At 42.7% G+C, this 17,499-nt stretch overlaps 1 protein-coding gene across 1 annotated transcript in view; it reads left to right on the top strand.

The window, feature by feature from the left end:
* Nucleotides 1–222: 222 nt before the first annotated feature.
* ITPRID1 (ITPR interacting domain containing 1) overlaps nucleotides 223–17,499 on the top strand; it is a 97,936-nt gene continuing 80,659 nt past the window's right edge. The window contains exons 1-3 of the mRNA XM_036739681.1: nucleotides 223–379; nucleotides 1,764–1,812; nucleotides 2,799–2,842. Of these exons, the coding sequence (XP_036595576.1) occupies nucleotides 223–379; nucleotides 1,764–1,812; nucleotides 2,799–2,842 (250 nt within the window). The remainder of the gene's footprint in view (nucleotides 380–1,763; nucleotides 1,813–2,798; nucleotides 2,843–17,499) is intronic.

Genomic DNA, 17,499 nt, shown 5'->3' with positions numbered 1-17,499 from the left:
CTTCCTTGTTGCTAGCTTAAGGCCGGATTACTGTCTTGTATCTGAGAGTCTGGCTGCCAGGTGGGCAGGGTAAGCTGGCAAAGCTGGATTGATTTCTTTGTGGGCAAGGACTCTGTATGCTCCCTGCAGCCCCAACAAGTCCTCAAAGTTGGCTCTCTGGGATGGCTGGTTTATTTGCTTGAGTGTCTGATTATTGTGAGTTGGCCCTTTTATTCCCCTAAGATGGCAGAAGAATCCAGTGGCCTCAAGATGTCCCACAGCCTAGAAAAGAAGAAGAGAGAGATCCTGCTCTCCACTAAGAGGGCTTGGCTTCCCCTCGATGAGCAGCAACCCCCACTTCCCAGGGAGGAAAGCCAGGATTCTCCCTTCCCAGAAATAGGTGAGTACTGGCCCTGAGACCGCTGGAAATGTCGGGGGGGGGGGGAGCATGATAAGATGGTGCCAGATTTTCCCAATCTCCTTTGCTGAGATTGGAAGTAAGGTTTTGGGGGGCGATTTTCCTCTGCTGCTCCAGAAGGAATCTATCTTACTGGAACCATGCCTACATTGTAAAAAGATGGGTGTTTAAGGTGCCAGGTGCCGAGAGAGGGGCATGAGCACAGCACCCACTCTGAGTGGGGCTCTGAAAGCCACTTCCAAATTTCTAGGGTCCTAGAATCATAAACTCAAAGCTGGAAAGGGCACTGGTGGCAATCTAACCCCGCCTTTCACTTTATAGATGAGTGAACCGAAGTCTTCGGAGCTTAACTGACTTGCACAAGATCGCACAGGTAAAAGGAGACAGAGTTCTTAACGCAGTAGCAGGTACACAGTAGACAGTCACAGAAAAGTTGTTGACAGCAGTAATATACTACGTTTTCTTTTCTTTACAAGGAACAGACATTCGGGGGTTTCTGCTTAAATCAGCCCACTCCCAGTACCTCCTTGGGAGACGGGCAGGATCCTCTCCAGTCTGACAGTCTTTCAACACCCCTCACAAGGAGCGAAAGCAAGTAGCATTTGGCAGGAGGGAGCCTTAGCAAACCAATTCAGCAGCTGGTAGACAACCAGGGCAGAGACAAATATTGAATGGGAGAGATTCTCCTTCCCCAAGCCTATCCTTTAGGCCACCTGTTCATTAGCTGGAGCTATGGTGAGCTTCCTTCTGAATGAGAGACCCGACTTGACATGTGGGGTGTCACTGCTGGTTTTGGACTCAAAGGCAGCTGAGCCGATCTCCTTTTGTCCCTGGAGTAAATGCAAATGGGGCCGAGAGCCTGGCAGAGAGTGGCTTGCAAATAAACACGGCTGGCAAGATGCCTTAAGTAAATGTCCCGATGATGTAGGCATAGACTCAGGGTGGGGAAGGCAAGGACCATGATTTATATCTCAAAGGCAAAAGACAAAAGGCCCTTGTGCTTTTTCTATCCTTGCGCCGGTGCCAGGTAATCTGAAATGAATTTGAACTTCCTCCTTGATTCCAGGATCCATGCCCTGCTTTATTTATTTATTTATTTTGGAACTTTTTTTTTCCTCTGCAAGACACATGCCTTCCTTTGCCAGTTTGCATTCCGTTCCCAGGAAAGGTTGGCTCCAGCAAACGTGAGGGTTTGGGTATTGGGGGGAAATATTTAATATGTTTATAGAAAAATAAGATGAAATATGTTGGAAAGAGAATAAAAATACAGCTGTTGCCAAAGGGCTCAAGGCTGGGGGAAATTCTCTGCTTTGCTCTTGCTGGGATTGGGGGCTAACTGTCTTGTTCATTTCTTTCTCCTTTCTAGAGAATTCTAGACAAGAAAGTATACAGCAGTGGTTGGACTCGGGTTTCTTGTAAGTGTTTCTTTCTCTACTTGATGTAGATACATTGGGGTCTTCCATAATCAGGAGTTAGAGATATTCAGTCCCACCCCCATCAAACCCCTACTTTCCACACTGGTGTGAATTGGGAGGGGGGCTCAGTGGAGAAACTAGTTGTTTCAGGTTTAAACCTGATTTGTCCTTAGAGAGATTTGCCTTATTTATATACCCTTAGTAATCCCATTCTGCTGATTTCAGGGCTTCTTAACCCTTTTGGGGGTGTTGTGGATCCCTTTGGCAATCTAGTAAAACCTAGGGACCCCTTCTTGAAATAATTTCTTAACTAAATAAAATACATAGACTTACAAAGGAAACCAATTAGAAAAGTTATATATATATATATATATATGTATGTATGTATGTATATATGTATATTTTAAAGGGTCAAGGAGCACAGGTTAAGAACCATTGGCTTATTGGGTTACTTCACTATAAAGTCCTTGATCAAAGCATGTGAAACATAGTGGGGTGTTGTAGACAGAGGGTTGGTCTTGAAGTCAGGAAGGTCTGGGTTCAAGTTCCCTCTGTCCTCCATATGATCCAGGTGATCCTAGGAAGTCATAATCTCTCAGAGAATTGCCTAGGCTACCTAGGGAAGTCTAGGTAACTCTCTAAGACAATAAATTACGAGTTGGTGCTGTTGGTGCCATTCCCTCCACCTCTAAACCACCACCTCAGACGGCCAGAGCCTAGCTTCTTCTTAATTCTTACACAAAGTCAGAGTTGGGGGGAGAGTTTTTCAGTGATTTATAAATTACTACACTGTGATTGCTGAACTTCGGAGCTTAAGTAGTGAATTACATGTGGTTCAAAATAGAAATAATGAATTTGGTCTCTGCTGACATGATTTGAAGTCCACATGTGGACTTGTCATCATGTTGTCAGCTTAGCTAAAAATAAATCGAGTGTCATTTATTTCACTTCATCTTCTGACTCCCAATTGTTGTATTTGTTGACAGTATCACTGCACATGAAAACCTGCAGCAAGCCGTCAACCAAACAGGTAAGCCAAGAGAAAACTTGCTGGGTGGCTCAGAGGTGAGTGGAGGGGGCTGTGACCCACCTTTGTCACCCAATCTTTAAAGAGAAAAAGCAAGATTTCATTGAAAACTGGAGCTGCATAAGAATTTACCAATAATCTAGTTTAAGGCAATTTAGTAGACTAGAAATTATGCTGGATTTGGACTCAGAGGAACTGAGTTCGAATGTTACCTCTGCTTCTTACTTACATGTGTGACCATAGACAAGTAACTTGCAATGTGATATTAATGATAATGTAGCATTTACAGAGTGCTCTTAAAGTGTGCAAAGTGCTCTACAAATATGATCTCATTTGATCTTCACAAGATCTGGAGGAGGTAGGTATCATTCCCATTTTGAAAGCTGAAGAAACTGAGGTTACCCAGGATCACTCATCTAGTAAGTGCTTGCAGCTGGATTTGAACTCAGATCTTAGTGACTCCAAATGTGGCACTCTAGCCACTGAGCCACCTAGCTACCTAACCTCTCTTGGTTTCAGTACCTTTTTGTTACATGGGGCGGGGCGGGGGGGAGGTATAACTAAACAACCTATATGCCTTCCAGCTCTGTATCTGGAATCTTACACAGTAGAATGAACCAGAAGTGTAACAAAGGTGAGACAACGGGGTTTGGCTCCAGGGCTGAAAACGTAGAGAGTGCTAAGAACATCATCTTGCAGTGCTTCTCCCTTGTTTTCTCTGCACTCATGCCAGGGCAGTGGTGACCTCATTCAAGGGGCATTTCTTTGCCTTTGATAGTTTACAAACTTCAAATGTCCCTAGTCTACTTCCTCCTCCTCCAGAGGTCACACCCTGAGTGAACCTGTTCTTCCTTTCTCTCCTCCACTGCTGCCACGACTTATTTCAGGCATAGTAATTACTTATCATGGCTCTGGAGGTCACACTGATTTGGAGTCAAAGGAAGAAGTAGAGGTCTGGCAAGGACTAACTTTAGGACCGAGAGCAATTTATTTCACCATTCTGGACCTCAATCTCCTTGTCGTTATATTGGGTGGGGAGAACCAGATTGTTTTCCAGATATTTTCCATCTCCAGATCCTATGACTAGTCCAAAAGACAAGACTTCAAAACAATATATTTTTCTTCTTCTTCTAGCTAGTTGGCACAGAAGATGGGGCGGGGCTGGGCTTAGAGTCAGGAAAACCGCTTCAGCTACATCTTAGCGGTGTGATCTTGGGCAAGTCACTCCCATTCTCAGGGCCTCAGTTTCCTCATCCATAAAAGAATAAAGTGGGGCTCAGTGGCTGCAAAGCCCCTCCAGTTTTAAATCTAAGGTGATATGATTCAATGTCACCCATGTGCTTGGGTGCTGTGAGCGGTGATGATGCTAGGAGAATTAATACCTTTAAGAAATCTCTTTCCAGAGTAGTTTTCTTCGTGTATACCTAGACTAGGCAGCCCAGGGAATGGAGTGCTGGGCCTGAAGTAAGGGAGGCACGTTTCCTGAGTTCAAATCTAGCCTCAAACACTTAGTTGCTGTGTGACCCTGGGCAAGTCACTTAACCACATTTGCCTCTGTTTCCTCACCTGTGAAATGAGCTGGAGAAGGAAACGGCAAACGACCCAAGTGTCTTTGCTAAGAAAACCCCAAATGGGATCCCAAAGAGTCAGACAGAACTGAAATGACAGAAAAACAACAACATACTTAGACTAAATGGCCAGCTCAGAGCTTTAGATATTCTATGATTCCCTGAAAGTTAGATGAGTCATGTATTTCTCCCATGGCAGGAGGAACGTTTTATCTACCCAAACGAATAGGTAGGACACAGGCAGATATTAGGAAAAATCTTTGGTTTATGTGATGACTTGGTTCCAGTGTGACTCAGAATTGTAGAATGCACAGTGTCATTTGCCTTTTCTTTTTTAAACTGAAACACTAGTGTCTCTCTTACCTTTTCATATATGGTGCCTTTCACTTTCTGGAGCGCTCTCCCAGCTCCACAGCCCTTTATCTTTACAATAACCCATTAAGGTGGGCTTTTTTGGAGACATCATTAATCTCATTTCACAGATGAGAAAACTTTGGTGGAGGAATAGTAAAGACTCAGGGCCAGCCAGACAAACAAACACTGTCACCTTGCCGCATGAATAAATCAATAAATTGAGCAACAAATTAATGAATTAGTGAAATAGCATTTATTAAGCACTTAGGAGATAGCTAGGTGGCTCAGGGGATAAAGCAGTGGGCCTGGAGTCAAGAAGACCTACGTTCAAATATGGTTTCAGACACTTACTAGCTGTATGACCTTGGGCCAGTCACTTAACCTCTATCTCAATCCACTGGAGAAGGAAATGGCAAACCACTCCAGTATCTTTGCCAAGAAAACCCCATAGATAGTGTTGGCATGATGTGGTCCACAGGGTCACGAAGAGTTGGACACAACTGAATGAACAACAAAATGTGCAAAGCACTGTGCTAAATGTTGGGAATACAAATAGACATCCATGTTCTCAAAGAGCCCACATTTAAATGGGGGAGACCACTCTCATAGGAGATTTTAGCTGCAAAAAAATGGGGAAGAAGCCCTTTGGCCTCAGGGTCTGGCCACAAGGCAGATGGAACCAGGTCTAAAGTCAGATAGTGTGCAAAGGTCTTTCCTCACAACTCTGTGAGATAGAGGTGCAAGCATCCTCGTTTTGAGGGTGCCCCTTATTTTACAGAAGAGGAAGTAACACTAATCCTAATAGCTACCATAGGGCATTTGCAAGTGTGCAAAGATTCGTTGAGGAAGGAACCCAAGTTTTATCATCTACATTTAAAATATGGAAAATTGAGACTGGGGAGGTTCAGTGCTTTGCCCAGGGTCACGTAGCTAGAAAGTGTTGGGGTTGGGACTCAAAGCCCAAGCTTTATAGACCTGACCAGTGTACTTTGCATGGCACCAGTTTATCTCTATGGCAGAAAGGCAGGGTCAGCTTTTGAGCCTAGAAGTTCCAGGATCCAAATTTTGGATCAAGAAAAGTAATGTGAAAATTGGGCCCAAGATAGTTTGAGGTAGGGAAAGATGAGGGAGAAGAGGCTTGCCTGCGTGGCCATTGGAGTAACCAGATAGCAGGAGATAAAGGGCTGGGCAAGAGCAGTTGCAGTGAGAATGGAGAACAGATGAATATGAAAGTTCACTGAAAGAAAGAATTCACAGGACTTGAATAAACATCCATCATGAAACTGCACAATTTTCTAGTTGGATGGAACCTTCTTAGCTACTTTGTCCAACCCTGCCCCCGCCAAAAAAGCATCCCCACTCCAATGTATCCCGAGATTAGCAACCCAGGATCTTCTTGAAGATCTCCAACAAGAGTGAACCCATCATCTCCCAAAGAAGCCCATTGCACTTTGGGATAGTTCTAATGGTTAGGAAGTTTTTCATGACATCGAGCCCAAGCCCGACCCTCTGCAACTGCCATCTATTGTTCCTAGTCCTTCTGGTTGGGAACAAAAAATAAATATAATCTAATCCTCTGTCCATATGACAACCCTTCAAAAACTTGAAGCCAGCCATCATACCCTCTCTCTTCTACCTTCAGTTTTCTCTTCTCTAGGCAAAATATCCTGAGTTCCACTGATTTCCATTGGCATTCCCTTGCATATTAAATAAAGATGAGGCATGAGTCAAGGATGACTTTAAGGTTTAAAACCTGGGTGACAGAGAGCATATTAGGCTCCAGTGTTTGTGGGATCAGATTGGCACCATCTCTAAATTGGAATCACTCTACAATCTGCCCACCTGATTCACTGTCTACACAAGTGAAGACTGACTATGCTCATCAAAGGAACCTGGCCATGCAGTAGTTAAATGCCCTGGAAGCTGTTAAAGTGCTATTCTTGTCAAGGCTTGTAAAAATGTAATCTGACTCCTCTGTTGGAATATATTCCAAAGAACCAAATGTCTTCCATGAATCAGTCAGAAATGCTTATGGAAACCGAAATTAAAAATGTTTTCTAAGCCAATGAAGGTGCTAATGAGGGCCTTCTGTATCTCTAACGACATCTTCTCCAAGAATACATCTTGCAGGGTGAAGTTCACTGTCTGCCGTTTCAGATGGTAGAAGGCAGCTTAACAGTAGGAAGGATGGCAAGAGATGAAAGTGGGTAAAGGGGGATTTGGATTTGGCATTTTTGCCCAGAAATGGCAATGGGTCAAGTCAAGCTCATGAAGTATCTTATTGCTCTGAGTCCATAGTTAGGTAACCTGCTCACATAGCCATCGCTAGGTGGAAGTTTGGTGTGTGTGTGTGTGTGTGTGTGTGTGACAAGAGAAGAGTAATAACATGTGTACCAAGTGCCACAAGGTGTAAAGCACTGTCCTAGGCATTAGGGGGCAAGCAGCAGATGATAACAGAAACACTCAGTTTAAGAATTGGAATAGCCATTTAGCCTAGCCCATAGGCAAATGCATCTGCACTGTAACATACACAAGAAATGTCTGACCCTTCTGTGGCCCCTCCCCCCACACAGCCCATGGTCTAGTAGAAAGGTAATTTGCCCACTTGGTTATTTACAATAGACAAAGAGATAAAATCTGTGATTTCAATGGTGTTGGAATTCTCCAGGTGAAGAAACTGCTACCAATGCAGTTTGCTACATTATCTGCAACTTATAATCTTAGAGACTTGCAGGGAGAGGTTAAAAGTTACTTGACAAGAGGCACACAGTCAGTATTTGTCAGAGGTGATACCTAAACCTAGGTCCTCCTGCCTTCCAGGCCAGCTCTGTCCACTCCATCTCCCATTAATTTAAAACAGTGCATTAAAGAAGGGATGTGTTTTGGTGGACACAGTACTGGGCTGGAGGTCAAGAAGACTGCATTTCAATCCCACCTTTTACACTAGCCTAGCAAGCTGCTTAAGCAATTGTTTGGGACTTGATAAAGTCCACTCCATCTTGAAATCTGTGGTAGTGATAAGATCATGGAGAGAAAGAGGAAAGTTCAGAGACGGAGCAGACTTAAGGGGAGAGAGTTTGAGGTCACACCACTCTGAGGGAAGAGAGGAAAGGGAGAGCAAAGAGAGAAAGACCAAAGGTAGATTTTTGATGAAAGTCAACCTTAAAGAGTCAGAAAAAAGATGACGCCCAAGCAAAGGAGAAAGAGAAGGATCAAAAAGAAGAAAGAAAGAAAGGAGAGTGTGGTCTCTGAAGCCCAGAAAGGAGAGAATGTCCAGTAAGATCATAGGATGAAAAGTATAGAACTCGATGAGAATTTAGAGACCATCTCATCCAACTCTCCCATTTTACAGATGAGGAACCTAAGGCTCAAGTTAGCTGTGACTAGCCAAGGTCACACAGGCCATAAACACTGGGGTTGTCACAGTTTGAACTATGGAAATGGTGAAAAGAGAACAGGATTAAGCCATTCATTCAACAAGCATTTGTTAAGTGGTTACTCTGTAAAAAGCTTAGGAAACAGCCAAAATCGACAATGGGCCCCGCTCTGACGGAGCTTACTTCCTACTGGGGATTACAATATCTAGACATAAATAAATACAATATAATTTGAGGAGGCAGAAGATCATCAGATCGAGATCTCAGGAAAGCTTTCCTATAGGAGCTGGCTTCTAAGTGATTGGAAGACTCAGGCCTTTGGGTAAGCCTGGGCACTAGAATGGAGGTGAGACGTGGAGCAGCTGAATATCAGAGGCAACAATTAGACCTGTGTGGTTGAAATGGAAAATGCTATGAACCGACCAATCAGCTAGCATTTTGGCCTAATATGTGCCAGGCATTGTGCTAGTCACTGGGGATACAAAGAAAGATGGAAAATTGTCCCTGCCCTTAAGGAGCCTACATTGTATTCAAGGAGACAGTGGGTGAGATTTATACATAAGAAGATACAATGTCATTTTCAGGGGTGGGGTTGTGATTTTTCTTGCATTTTCTAGGTGAATCAGGAAGGACTTTCTGGCTCTTGAAGGAAACTAGGCATCTAAAAGGGCGCCATCAGAAAGATGTGAATCCTAGGCATGGGGAACATCAGAGCCAGAGGGTGATGGGAGATGGAGCATCATGTGTGAGGAACAGTAAGAAGACCAGTTTGACCACACAGTTTGTAATGGATAAAGTATGGGCCAGGTTGCAAAGGGCTTTAAATGCCATAAAGAGGAGTGTATATTTGATCATGACACAGAACCACCAAAGGAGGCTGGGCCCAGATCATGAAGGTCTCAAATGAGAAGGTAGAGTCTATAAGGTTGGTTTGAAAAGTCATGAGAATGGAAGTGTCATTGTCTGGCCTGTGTTTGAGGAAGATTATTTGGCAGCTATGTGAAGGATGGACTGGAAAGGGGAAAGACTGGAAGCCTGGAGGTCAATCAAAAGGCTATTGCCACATGTCAGGTAAGCAGTAATGAAGGTCTGAACTAGAGGGATGACTGTGTGAGTGGAGAGAAAGAAAAGGTTGTAAGTGTAGAAATCACGAGACTTGGCAACTGATTGGTTATGGAGGATGAGAGAAAGAGAGTAGTCGAAGATGACTGTGACATTGCAAGCATGGGTTACTGGAGGTAGGGCAGTGCCCTGAACAGAAATAGACATGTTTGAAGAAGGAATGGATTTGAGTGGGAGAGAAGGAGTTTGGTTTTGTACTATTGAGTTTGGAAACCTACAGAAAACCCAAGGGGAAGTGTCCTGCAGCCTGGGTGTGTGTGTGTGTGTGTGTGTGTGTGTGTGTGTGTGTGTGTGTGTAAATTGGGATTTCTGCCAAGCATATAGATTTGGGAGTCATCTTATGGAAGTGATGGGTGAATCCGTAGAAGCTGATGGAATAAAGGAATGAGAGAGAGAGAGAGAGAGAGAGAGAGAGAGAGAGAGAACAAAGAGAAAAGATACAGAACTCTGGAGCACCCCTATGATTAGGTGACGACAGCAGTCCCTGCATCACCAACTGTATAATGGATTTTTCCATCTGCACTCATCCTTCCAGTCCAAACTTCACTTCCTGTGGAGGACATCCTCCTCCCAGTTACCTAGGCTCCCAGCCTTGGTTGCATTCACCCTGGCACTTACCCCTCACATCCAATGCATTGCTAAATCTGGCTTTTCTTACCTCCTAGTATCTCTCCTATCTGTTCCCTTCTCTTCACTCAGAGAGTCACCATCTTGGTGCAGGCTCTCAGCATCTCTCACCTGGACTTTATCTACCTAACGGGCCTCCTTACCTCAAATTTCTTTCTGTTCCAATCCATTTTCCACACACACACCAGTGCTTTTAAGGACAGGTCTCACTCTACTATTTTGTTGTTGTTGTTCACTCATTTTCACTTGTGTTCAACTCTGCATGATCATATTTGGGTTTTCTTGGCAGATATTGGAGTAGATTGCCATTTTCTTCTCCAGCTCATTTTACAGATAAGGAAACTGAGGCAAACAGGATTAAGTGACTTGCCCAGGGTCACACAGTTAGTAAATGTCTGAGGCCAGATTCGCACTCAGGTCTTCCTGACTCCAGGCCCTGTGCTCTCTCTACTCTGCCACCTACCTGTTCTATGTCACTTACTTGTTTAGCTCCCATTAATCTCTATTACCTCTATGATCAAAACCCAACTCCTCTCTTTGGCATTTATGGCCCTTCACAAGTTCTCCTCAACTGACCTTTGAATCCTTATTACACATCACAAGTGTTATCTTTCACACACTCCACGTTTCAGCCAAACTGGTTTTCTTACCACTCCTCACCCATGGAATTCCATCCCCAATTCCATGTTTCTGCACCTGTGACTCTTAGAATCACTTAGGATCATGTCAGATACCCCCTTTGTCTACCCTGATGGTGGCACCTTCCTCCCCTGGAAAATCAATGCTCATCAATGAGGATGTTGTCTCCCTACTTAACCATAACTTTTCTGAAGACCAGAAAGATTTCACTTTGGTCTTTGGATCCCAGAGCCTGAGAACAGTGCCTTGCATGTAGGAGCCACCTAATAAATGCTTGCAATAAATTGATTGCTGCAATAAGAAGACAAATTCCTGGTAGAATTTTAGAGGATGATGTTTTTCTCTTAGGAAATGTCCAGAATGTGTGTTCGATTTAGTAGGAGCAGAAACTAAGCTTCTGTTGCTGCTGCCAATAATAGTAACAGCTCTTGCGTATGTGCTGCTTTGAGGTTCCCAAAGCATTGGATGTAGATTCTTTCACTTCATCCTCATGGCTAGCCTGAAAGGTGGAGACCATTTATTACATAGAAGGTAATAAGATACAGAGAACGTTAAGTGACTTCCCCAGGATCATATAAAAAGTGGCTAAGGCAAGATTAGAATCTGGTGCTTCAAGTCTAGGCCTCTAGAGCCATCCCTCACTGTCTCCCACCAAAATTGGAATACAAGAAGAAAAAAGAAAACAAATGCCTTTGAAAGCCACTTACAAGTTTATGGATGCATTAAATCTCCACTCTCTTCTACTCTGACCTTTGGCTCATGTGTTCAAGCCAAATCACAAGTCCTTTACACACTCAGCATGCTCCTAGAAACCTTGAAAAATAGGATGTGAGCCAAGGGTCAGGAGGTCAGACTTCAGAGGGTCATAGATTTAGAACCAGCATTGCCTTGGAGGCCAAGTCCAACCTGTTCATTTTATAGATGAGGAAGCTAAGGGACAGAGAAGTTAAGTGACTTGCCCAGAGTCACACAGTTAGCAAGTGTCTGAGGTGTGGTTTGAACCCACGTCTTCTTGACTCCAAGTCCAGTGTCCTATCTGTGCCCCTCTCAGGCTCTCTGACCCCAGTCCTCCTTTTGACTCACTACTTACCTAAAAAAGTCAAGCCTATGATCTTACTATTGGCCTATGATCTGCTTTTCACTGGATAATTATCAACAAAACATTCGAAATGTCACACTAGGTCAAACAGCCAGTGATTCATGCAGCCCAGGATGGAGTCTTTAACCACCACAGCTTGGCAGTTGTATGGGATAAGATATCATGCTTTGTCGCAAGGTCACAGATTTGGAGCTCAAGAGGACCATGTAAAGGCAGGCCCCACACCCAGAGCTGGAAGGCCCTCAAGACAGCATCTCCAACCACATTCTTTTCAGATTCACAAACTTCAGCCCAAAGGGGCTAAATAAAACATTCAGGCCACACAGGAAGTAAGTTGGTAGAGCCAGAATTACAACCCAGTTCTCTCATTCCAAATAAGGGTTCCTCAGTAAACCTCCACTGTGATACTCAGATTAAAGAAAAAAGTACCCCCAAATAACTCTCATTCATGGATTTATTTAAACCTCTTTGAATTTATTTGCATTTTGATGGGATTGTTTGCATTTCCAATCTGTTTTTCAGACACATTTCTTCTTACCTATACTATTAATCCAATCTCCCTGTTCATATCACCTCTCACATATACCCCTTCTCTCCACTCACACTGCTGCTACCCTAATTCAGGTCTCATCTCCTCTCACCTGGACTTGTGCCAGAGCCTTCCCATTGTATCGAAGACCCTCCTCATTCCAATTCACTCAGGAGGTAGATTGATTTTTCCCAAAGCACAGAATTGACCATGCCATTCCCCTGCTCAAGAAACTCCAGGGGCTCCCTATTACCTCCAGGATCAAATCTGAAATCCTCTGTTTAGCTTCTAAAGCCCTTCCCAACTTGGCCCAAACTTACCTTTACAGTCTATTCACATTTTGTCCCCCTCCATGCCATCTGTGACAGCTTCCTTATACATGATGTGCCCTCTCGTCTCTCTGTCCTCATTACTTGGGATGCTCTGCTCTCTCACCTCAGATGTTATTTTTTTCCATTACTCTTAAATTGTTTCCTTATTCATGGCAGACTGTGAGAGTCCATCATCTTATGGACATTACTCAAATTGTTTCTAAAGGCCATGGTTTAGTGGAAAGAACACAGTCTTGGAGAAAAGGGACTTGGCTTTGAGTGCCAGCTCTGCAATGTCCTGTCTTTATGACCTTAGGCTAGTCAGTTCCCCTTCAGAGCTTCATTTTACATGCCTGTTAAGTGAAAGAATTTGGATTACCATTTCAAAAATCTCTTCTAGCTCTGAACCTATGAGTGTACATCCTTATATTTGCTCACTATAAAGTTCATTTGTCATGACATCATTTCCCTGAGGAAATCACAACCTATCTGAGCCTCAGTTTATCCTTCTGTGCAATAGGAATGTTAATATACTACAATTTCTTAAGGAGATTTTATGAAAAAGGTATTTTTGAAGCAGAAAGCACTCTAGAAATGCAAGCCATTATTTTTATCCTTGAAGGATCTGTCTGCTGTTTATCCCCATCTGCTTCTCTTCAGAGAGGTGACTTGGGAAGTTTTGGCAGAGTTGGTTTCATCATGGGCTAATAAGAAACAAAAAACATCATTCTACGGGCTACCTGGTTAGCCCGTCTTGGATGTCCCATGATGACTATCAATGAAGAACATTATAAAGAACCTTACAACCTATTTACATCTGTCTTAGAAGATGAAGTGACAGAGAAATTCTATTAGAACCCAATAAGATCCTCCAAACCAAAACAAGATAAACATTGTTATCCAGTGGTTTCCAAGAGATTGAGCACATAGATATAGGATGATAGAAAATATGTTAAACGATGAGATTCTGCAGTAAAACCTTGATGTGAAATCCAGCTAAACTCAATCATGTTAGAGAATGTAAGAGAAAAAAACTGACATGGAAGGAAAAAAATGGACAACTGGAAAAACAAATCAGCAAGCATGTCTTAGTAGCCTATTGCCATCACTAAAGTCAGTGAAGTCACCTCAAATGGGAGGTCCCAGGGCACTACTATTTTTTAAATTTAATTTATGAAATAAAACAAGTATTTCCATAACATAGTAGAAAAGATGATTGCATATGAAACTGCAGATTTATTATGTACTACTTGCTACTCCTTTTAAATATATAATAAAGGTATCATGTAAATTTATTTTTTCCTTTTTTCTTCCTTCTCTCCCCCACCCTAAAGATTTATGCTAGAGCTGACATGATTTTTTTTTGGCAGGGAAATTGGGGTTAAGTGACTTGCCCAAGGTCACACAGCTAGTACACGTGTCAAGTGTCTGAGGCTGGATTTGAGCTCAGGTCCTCCTGACTCCAGGGCCAGTTCACTACTCACTGCACCACCTAGCTGCCCCAAGTTGACCTGACTTTGAAAGTATTGAGGGGCTCGACATTCAAAATATATTGGAGTGGGTAAAATATTACTGATAGGAGAGAAAAAAAACAGATGAAATTACTCACAGTGAAAGATAACTCATGAGTGGCTTCCAACTCAGTGCTTACTTTTTCATTCCAATAAAATCTTTTAGAGAATCATGTAAGCATATATAGAGGATATCCTTGATGAAAAGATGATAAATGGAAAGGTAGCTTTCTGTAAATAATTTTCCACAATAGATGACAGCTCCATAGTGAAGCAATTGGCTGAGATTTATAGAGAACACAAGATCCCAGTGTGTGCGTGTGTGTGTGTGTGTGTGTGTGCGTGTGCTTTGTTATTGTTGATTACTTTTTTAAAGTATTTGACTCAGTGCAACAAAATTCAGCTTTTGACTACAAAAGCATTTTTTGCTCCAAAAAGGAGATTCTTATGCATATGTTGAAGATGCTATGATATCTCTTGGTGAGACAAGGATCCTCTAACTACCATTATTCATAAAGGCATAAAATAGGAAGAACAGTTATCAACAAGGTCTTCATCCCTTTGTCATGAAGGACATCCTGCACAGACACATAATGGAAGAAAGTATTGAGATCCTTCAGCCACAAAATTGATTGACCTAAAAATTCACAGAAGGAAAACCCAATGAATAAAGATTGCCTATTCTCCATCCTATGGTTTTCAGTTGGACATAAAATTGAATGGGCACTGGGGATGGACAGTGAGCTGGGCTCAGAATAGAATAGGAGGAAGAAAGTGAATTAAAAACATACAGTGCTTGACACATTCCCAAACTTTTCTGTGATTCAAAGCATTCTGTTTTTAAAACCAATGCTTTTCCACTGGTACTGTATAATTATGAACCATAGAATGCCACAATCTCTAAGGAAGTAAGAACATAAATGATCCAAAGGGCAATGGAAAAAAAAACAGAAGAAGTGTCAGAGAAGATGTTATCCAGAAGTACAATTGGGAAAGGTCACAGAGTTAGAACAAGGAAGAACAGATGAACATTCCAACTACTTCACTGGTATCCACCAAATGTTAAAAACCCTAAGGAAAGACTTCCAACACATGAGAGTTCACAATGAAGACTTATATAGGACCAGAGGGCATACATGCACTGGGAGATAGACCAATGAAGGATGAACTTTAAACACTAAGAATTCAGATCAGGCCTCATGTAGGAGGAAGCATTTGAGCTTAATCTTAAGGAAACTGGAAAATTCAAGAATGAATGACCAGAAGAAAGAACTGCAAACGTGAGGACAGCATATACAATGGCACTTACTGGCCATTTACCAGGATCTTCTCATCTACAGTCTTTCTTAAGGAATGATTGAAGGGACTGCCATTCCTCCATCTCTCCAGTTCACAACCAGGGCAGCCTCTTCAAATCCTCACTCTCAGTCACCTCATGGATCTGATCTGTTCCTAAATCTTGGTGTTTCTACCTTCACAATACCTCTCATGAATGTTCTCTTCGTATACTCACATCCATCACCACCTCTTGCCTCTACTATTCCAATAGCTTCTAATTAGATTCCCTTCCTCAAGTTTCTTGCCATTCCAATCCATCCTCTGCTGAGCCACCAAAGCGAATTCCTAAAATGAAGATCTGACAATATTACTCTCTACTCAGTAAACTCCCTTAAGGTCTACGGACTTTTAAAAACTGTCTCTTGCATTTGTGTCTTCCTCTCTATTGCCATTGCCATCTTCCTAGTCTATTCCTTCATCACTGGACACTTGGAGTGCAGTAATATCTTTCTGATTGGCTTCCTGTAGGTAGACAGACAGACAGATAGATAGATAGACCGATATATAGATAGGTGGATGGATGTATGTATATATGTATGTATGTATGTATGTATAGATAGATAGATAGACAGACAGGCATACAGATGGATGGATGGATAGATAGATAGATGGGTGGATGGATAGATGGATAGATGGATGGATAGGTGGATGGATGGATGGTTGGATATATAGATAGACAGACAGACAGACAGACAGACAGACAGATAGATAGATAGATAGATAGATAGATAGATAGATAGACGGCTAGATGGATAGATGGATGGATGGATGGATAGATAGATAGATAGATAGATAGATAGATAGATAGATAAAATGAGCAGGCCTTTTAAGTGCCTACTACCTGCCAGACTTTGTGCTAAGTACAGGGGATTGAAGTATAAAAAGCAACAATCCTTGCCCTCAAGGAGATTATAGTCTAATAAAAGAAGAAAGCACATAAATGGGAGCAGGAAAGGATAGAATGGAGAGTATAGGTGGTAGCATGGTATGGAGATGACTGGGAAGAGATATGGAAGCATGGATCCCAGAATGATAAGACAAACCCTCACCTCTCACTCCTGCACTCCTATTGTCTGTGGGATGCACCTCTGGTGTGAGGGCTTGCTCAGCCCTTCTCAGGGCTGCTCATTCACCCTTGGTGTCCATTTGCCACCCAACTCTCACCTGTGGCTCCAGAAATTGCAGCAAGTGCAGGGGTCACACCCTGATAAAACTCTGTGGGCAGACAGGCTAAATAAGGTTGAGGATAACTGACCGGCCTCAGTCCCATCAGTGAGTTAAGGGGGTGTCTACTCCAAGCATGTGAAGACTTCCTTCAGTAGAATGGGTGCATGAGAACAATTCATTCTGTGCAGGTGGCTGAAGCAGGAGCCATGGAGCACTTAGAGCTTGGTCAGGCATCAGGTCATCCACTACTTTCTGGGGCCATTGCCAGTCATCTTGACTTTTGTCCTGCAACTAGACTTTCATGACTCTGGGGGAGTGATGCTGATGACTTTGCACAGCTCTGCCTCACTTAAGACTAATTCATGCATCAGTCAGGACATCATCTGTGATGTCATTGGTCCTCTGAAAATGAAGGACAAATAACAACTATTGTCTGTTCTGCTGCTAGGCTAGTCTTCCTTAAAGTAGCCTCAATCATTTTCTTTTAATATCTATATCTATATCTGTTTCTACGTCTATGTCTATGTCTATATCTGTGTCTATGTCTATTTCTATATCTATATCTATACACACATTACTTGCTTCACAGGGCTATTGTGGGGAAAGTATTTGATTAGCTTTCCAAGCTTAATAAATGTGTTATTGTTATCGATTCTGGTAAACATCACTTTCACAGCATGGTGCGTAGAGAACTCAACTTGGCATTGGATAGAGCTAGGGTCAAATACTGAGAGCAGCTAGGTGACACATCAGATAGATTGCCAGGCCTGGAATCAGGAAGACTCATCTATGTGCATTCAAATCCAGCCTTAGACACTTAGTCACTGTGTGATCCTGGGCAAGTCACTTAACTCTGTTTGCCTCAGTTCCTCATCTGCAAAATGATCTGGAGAAAGAAATGCAAACCACTCCAGTATCATTGTAAGAAAATCTCCAATGAGATCATGAGGAGTTGGACACAGCAGAAACAAATGAACGAAAGGGTCAAATACCAGTCTAGACACTTACTAGTTCTGAG

This window comes from Trichosurus vulpecula, chromosome 9 (genome assembly GCF_011100635.1).
Source record: "Trichosurus vulpecula isolate mTriVul1 chromosome 9, mTriVul1.pri, whole genome shotgun sequence".
NCBI classification, from domain to species: Eukaryota; Metazoa; Chordata; class Mammalia; order Diprotodontia; family Phalangeridae; genus Trichosurus; species Trichosurus vulpecula.
This window is presented reverse-complemented; position numbering and strand designations above follow the sequence as displayed.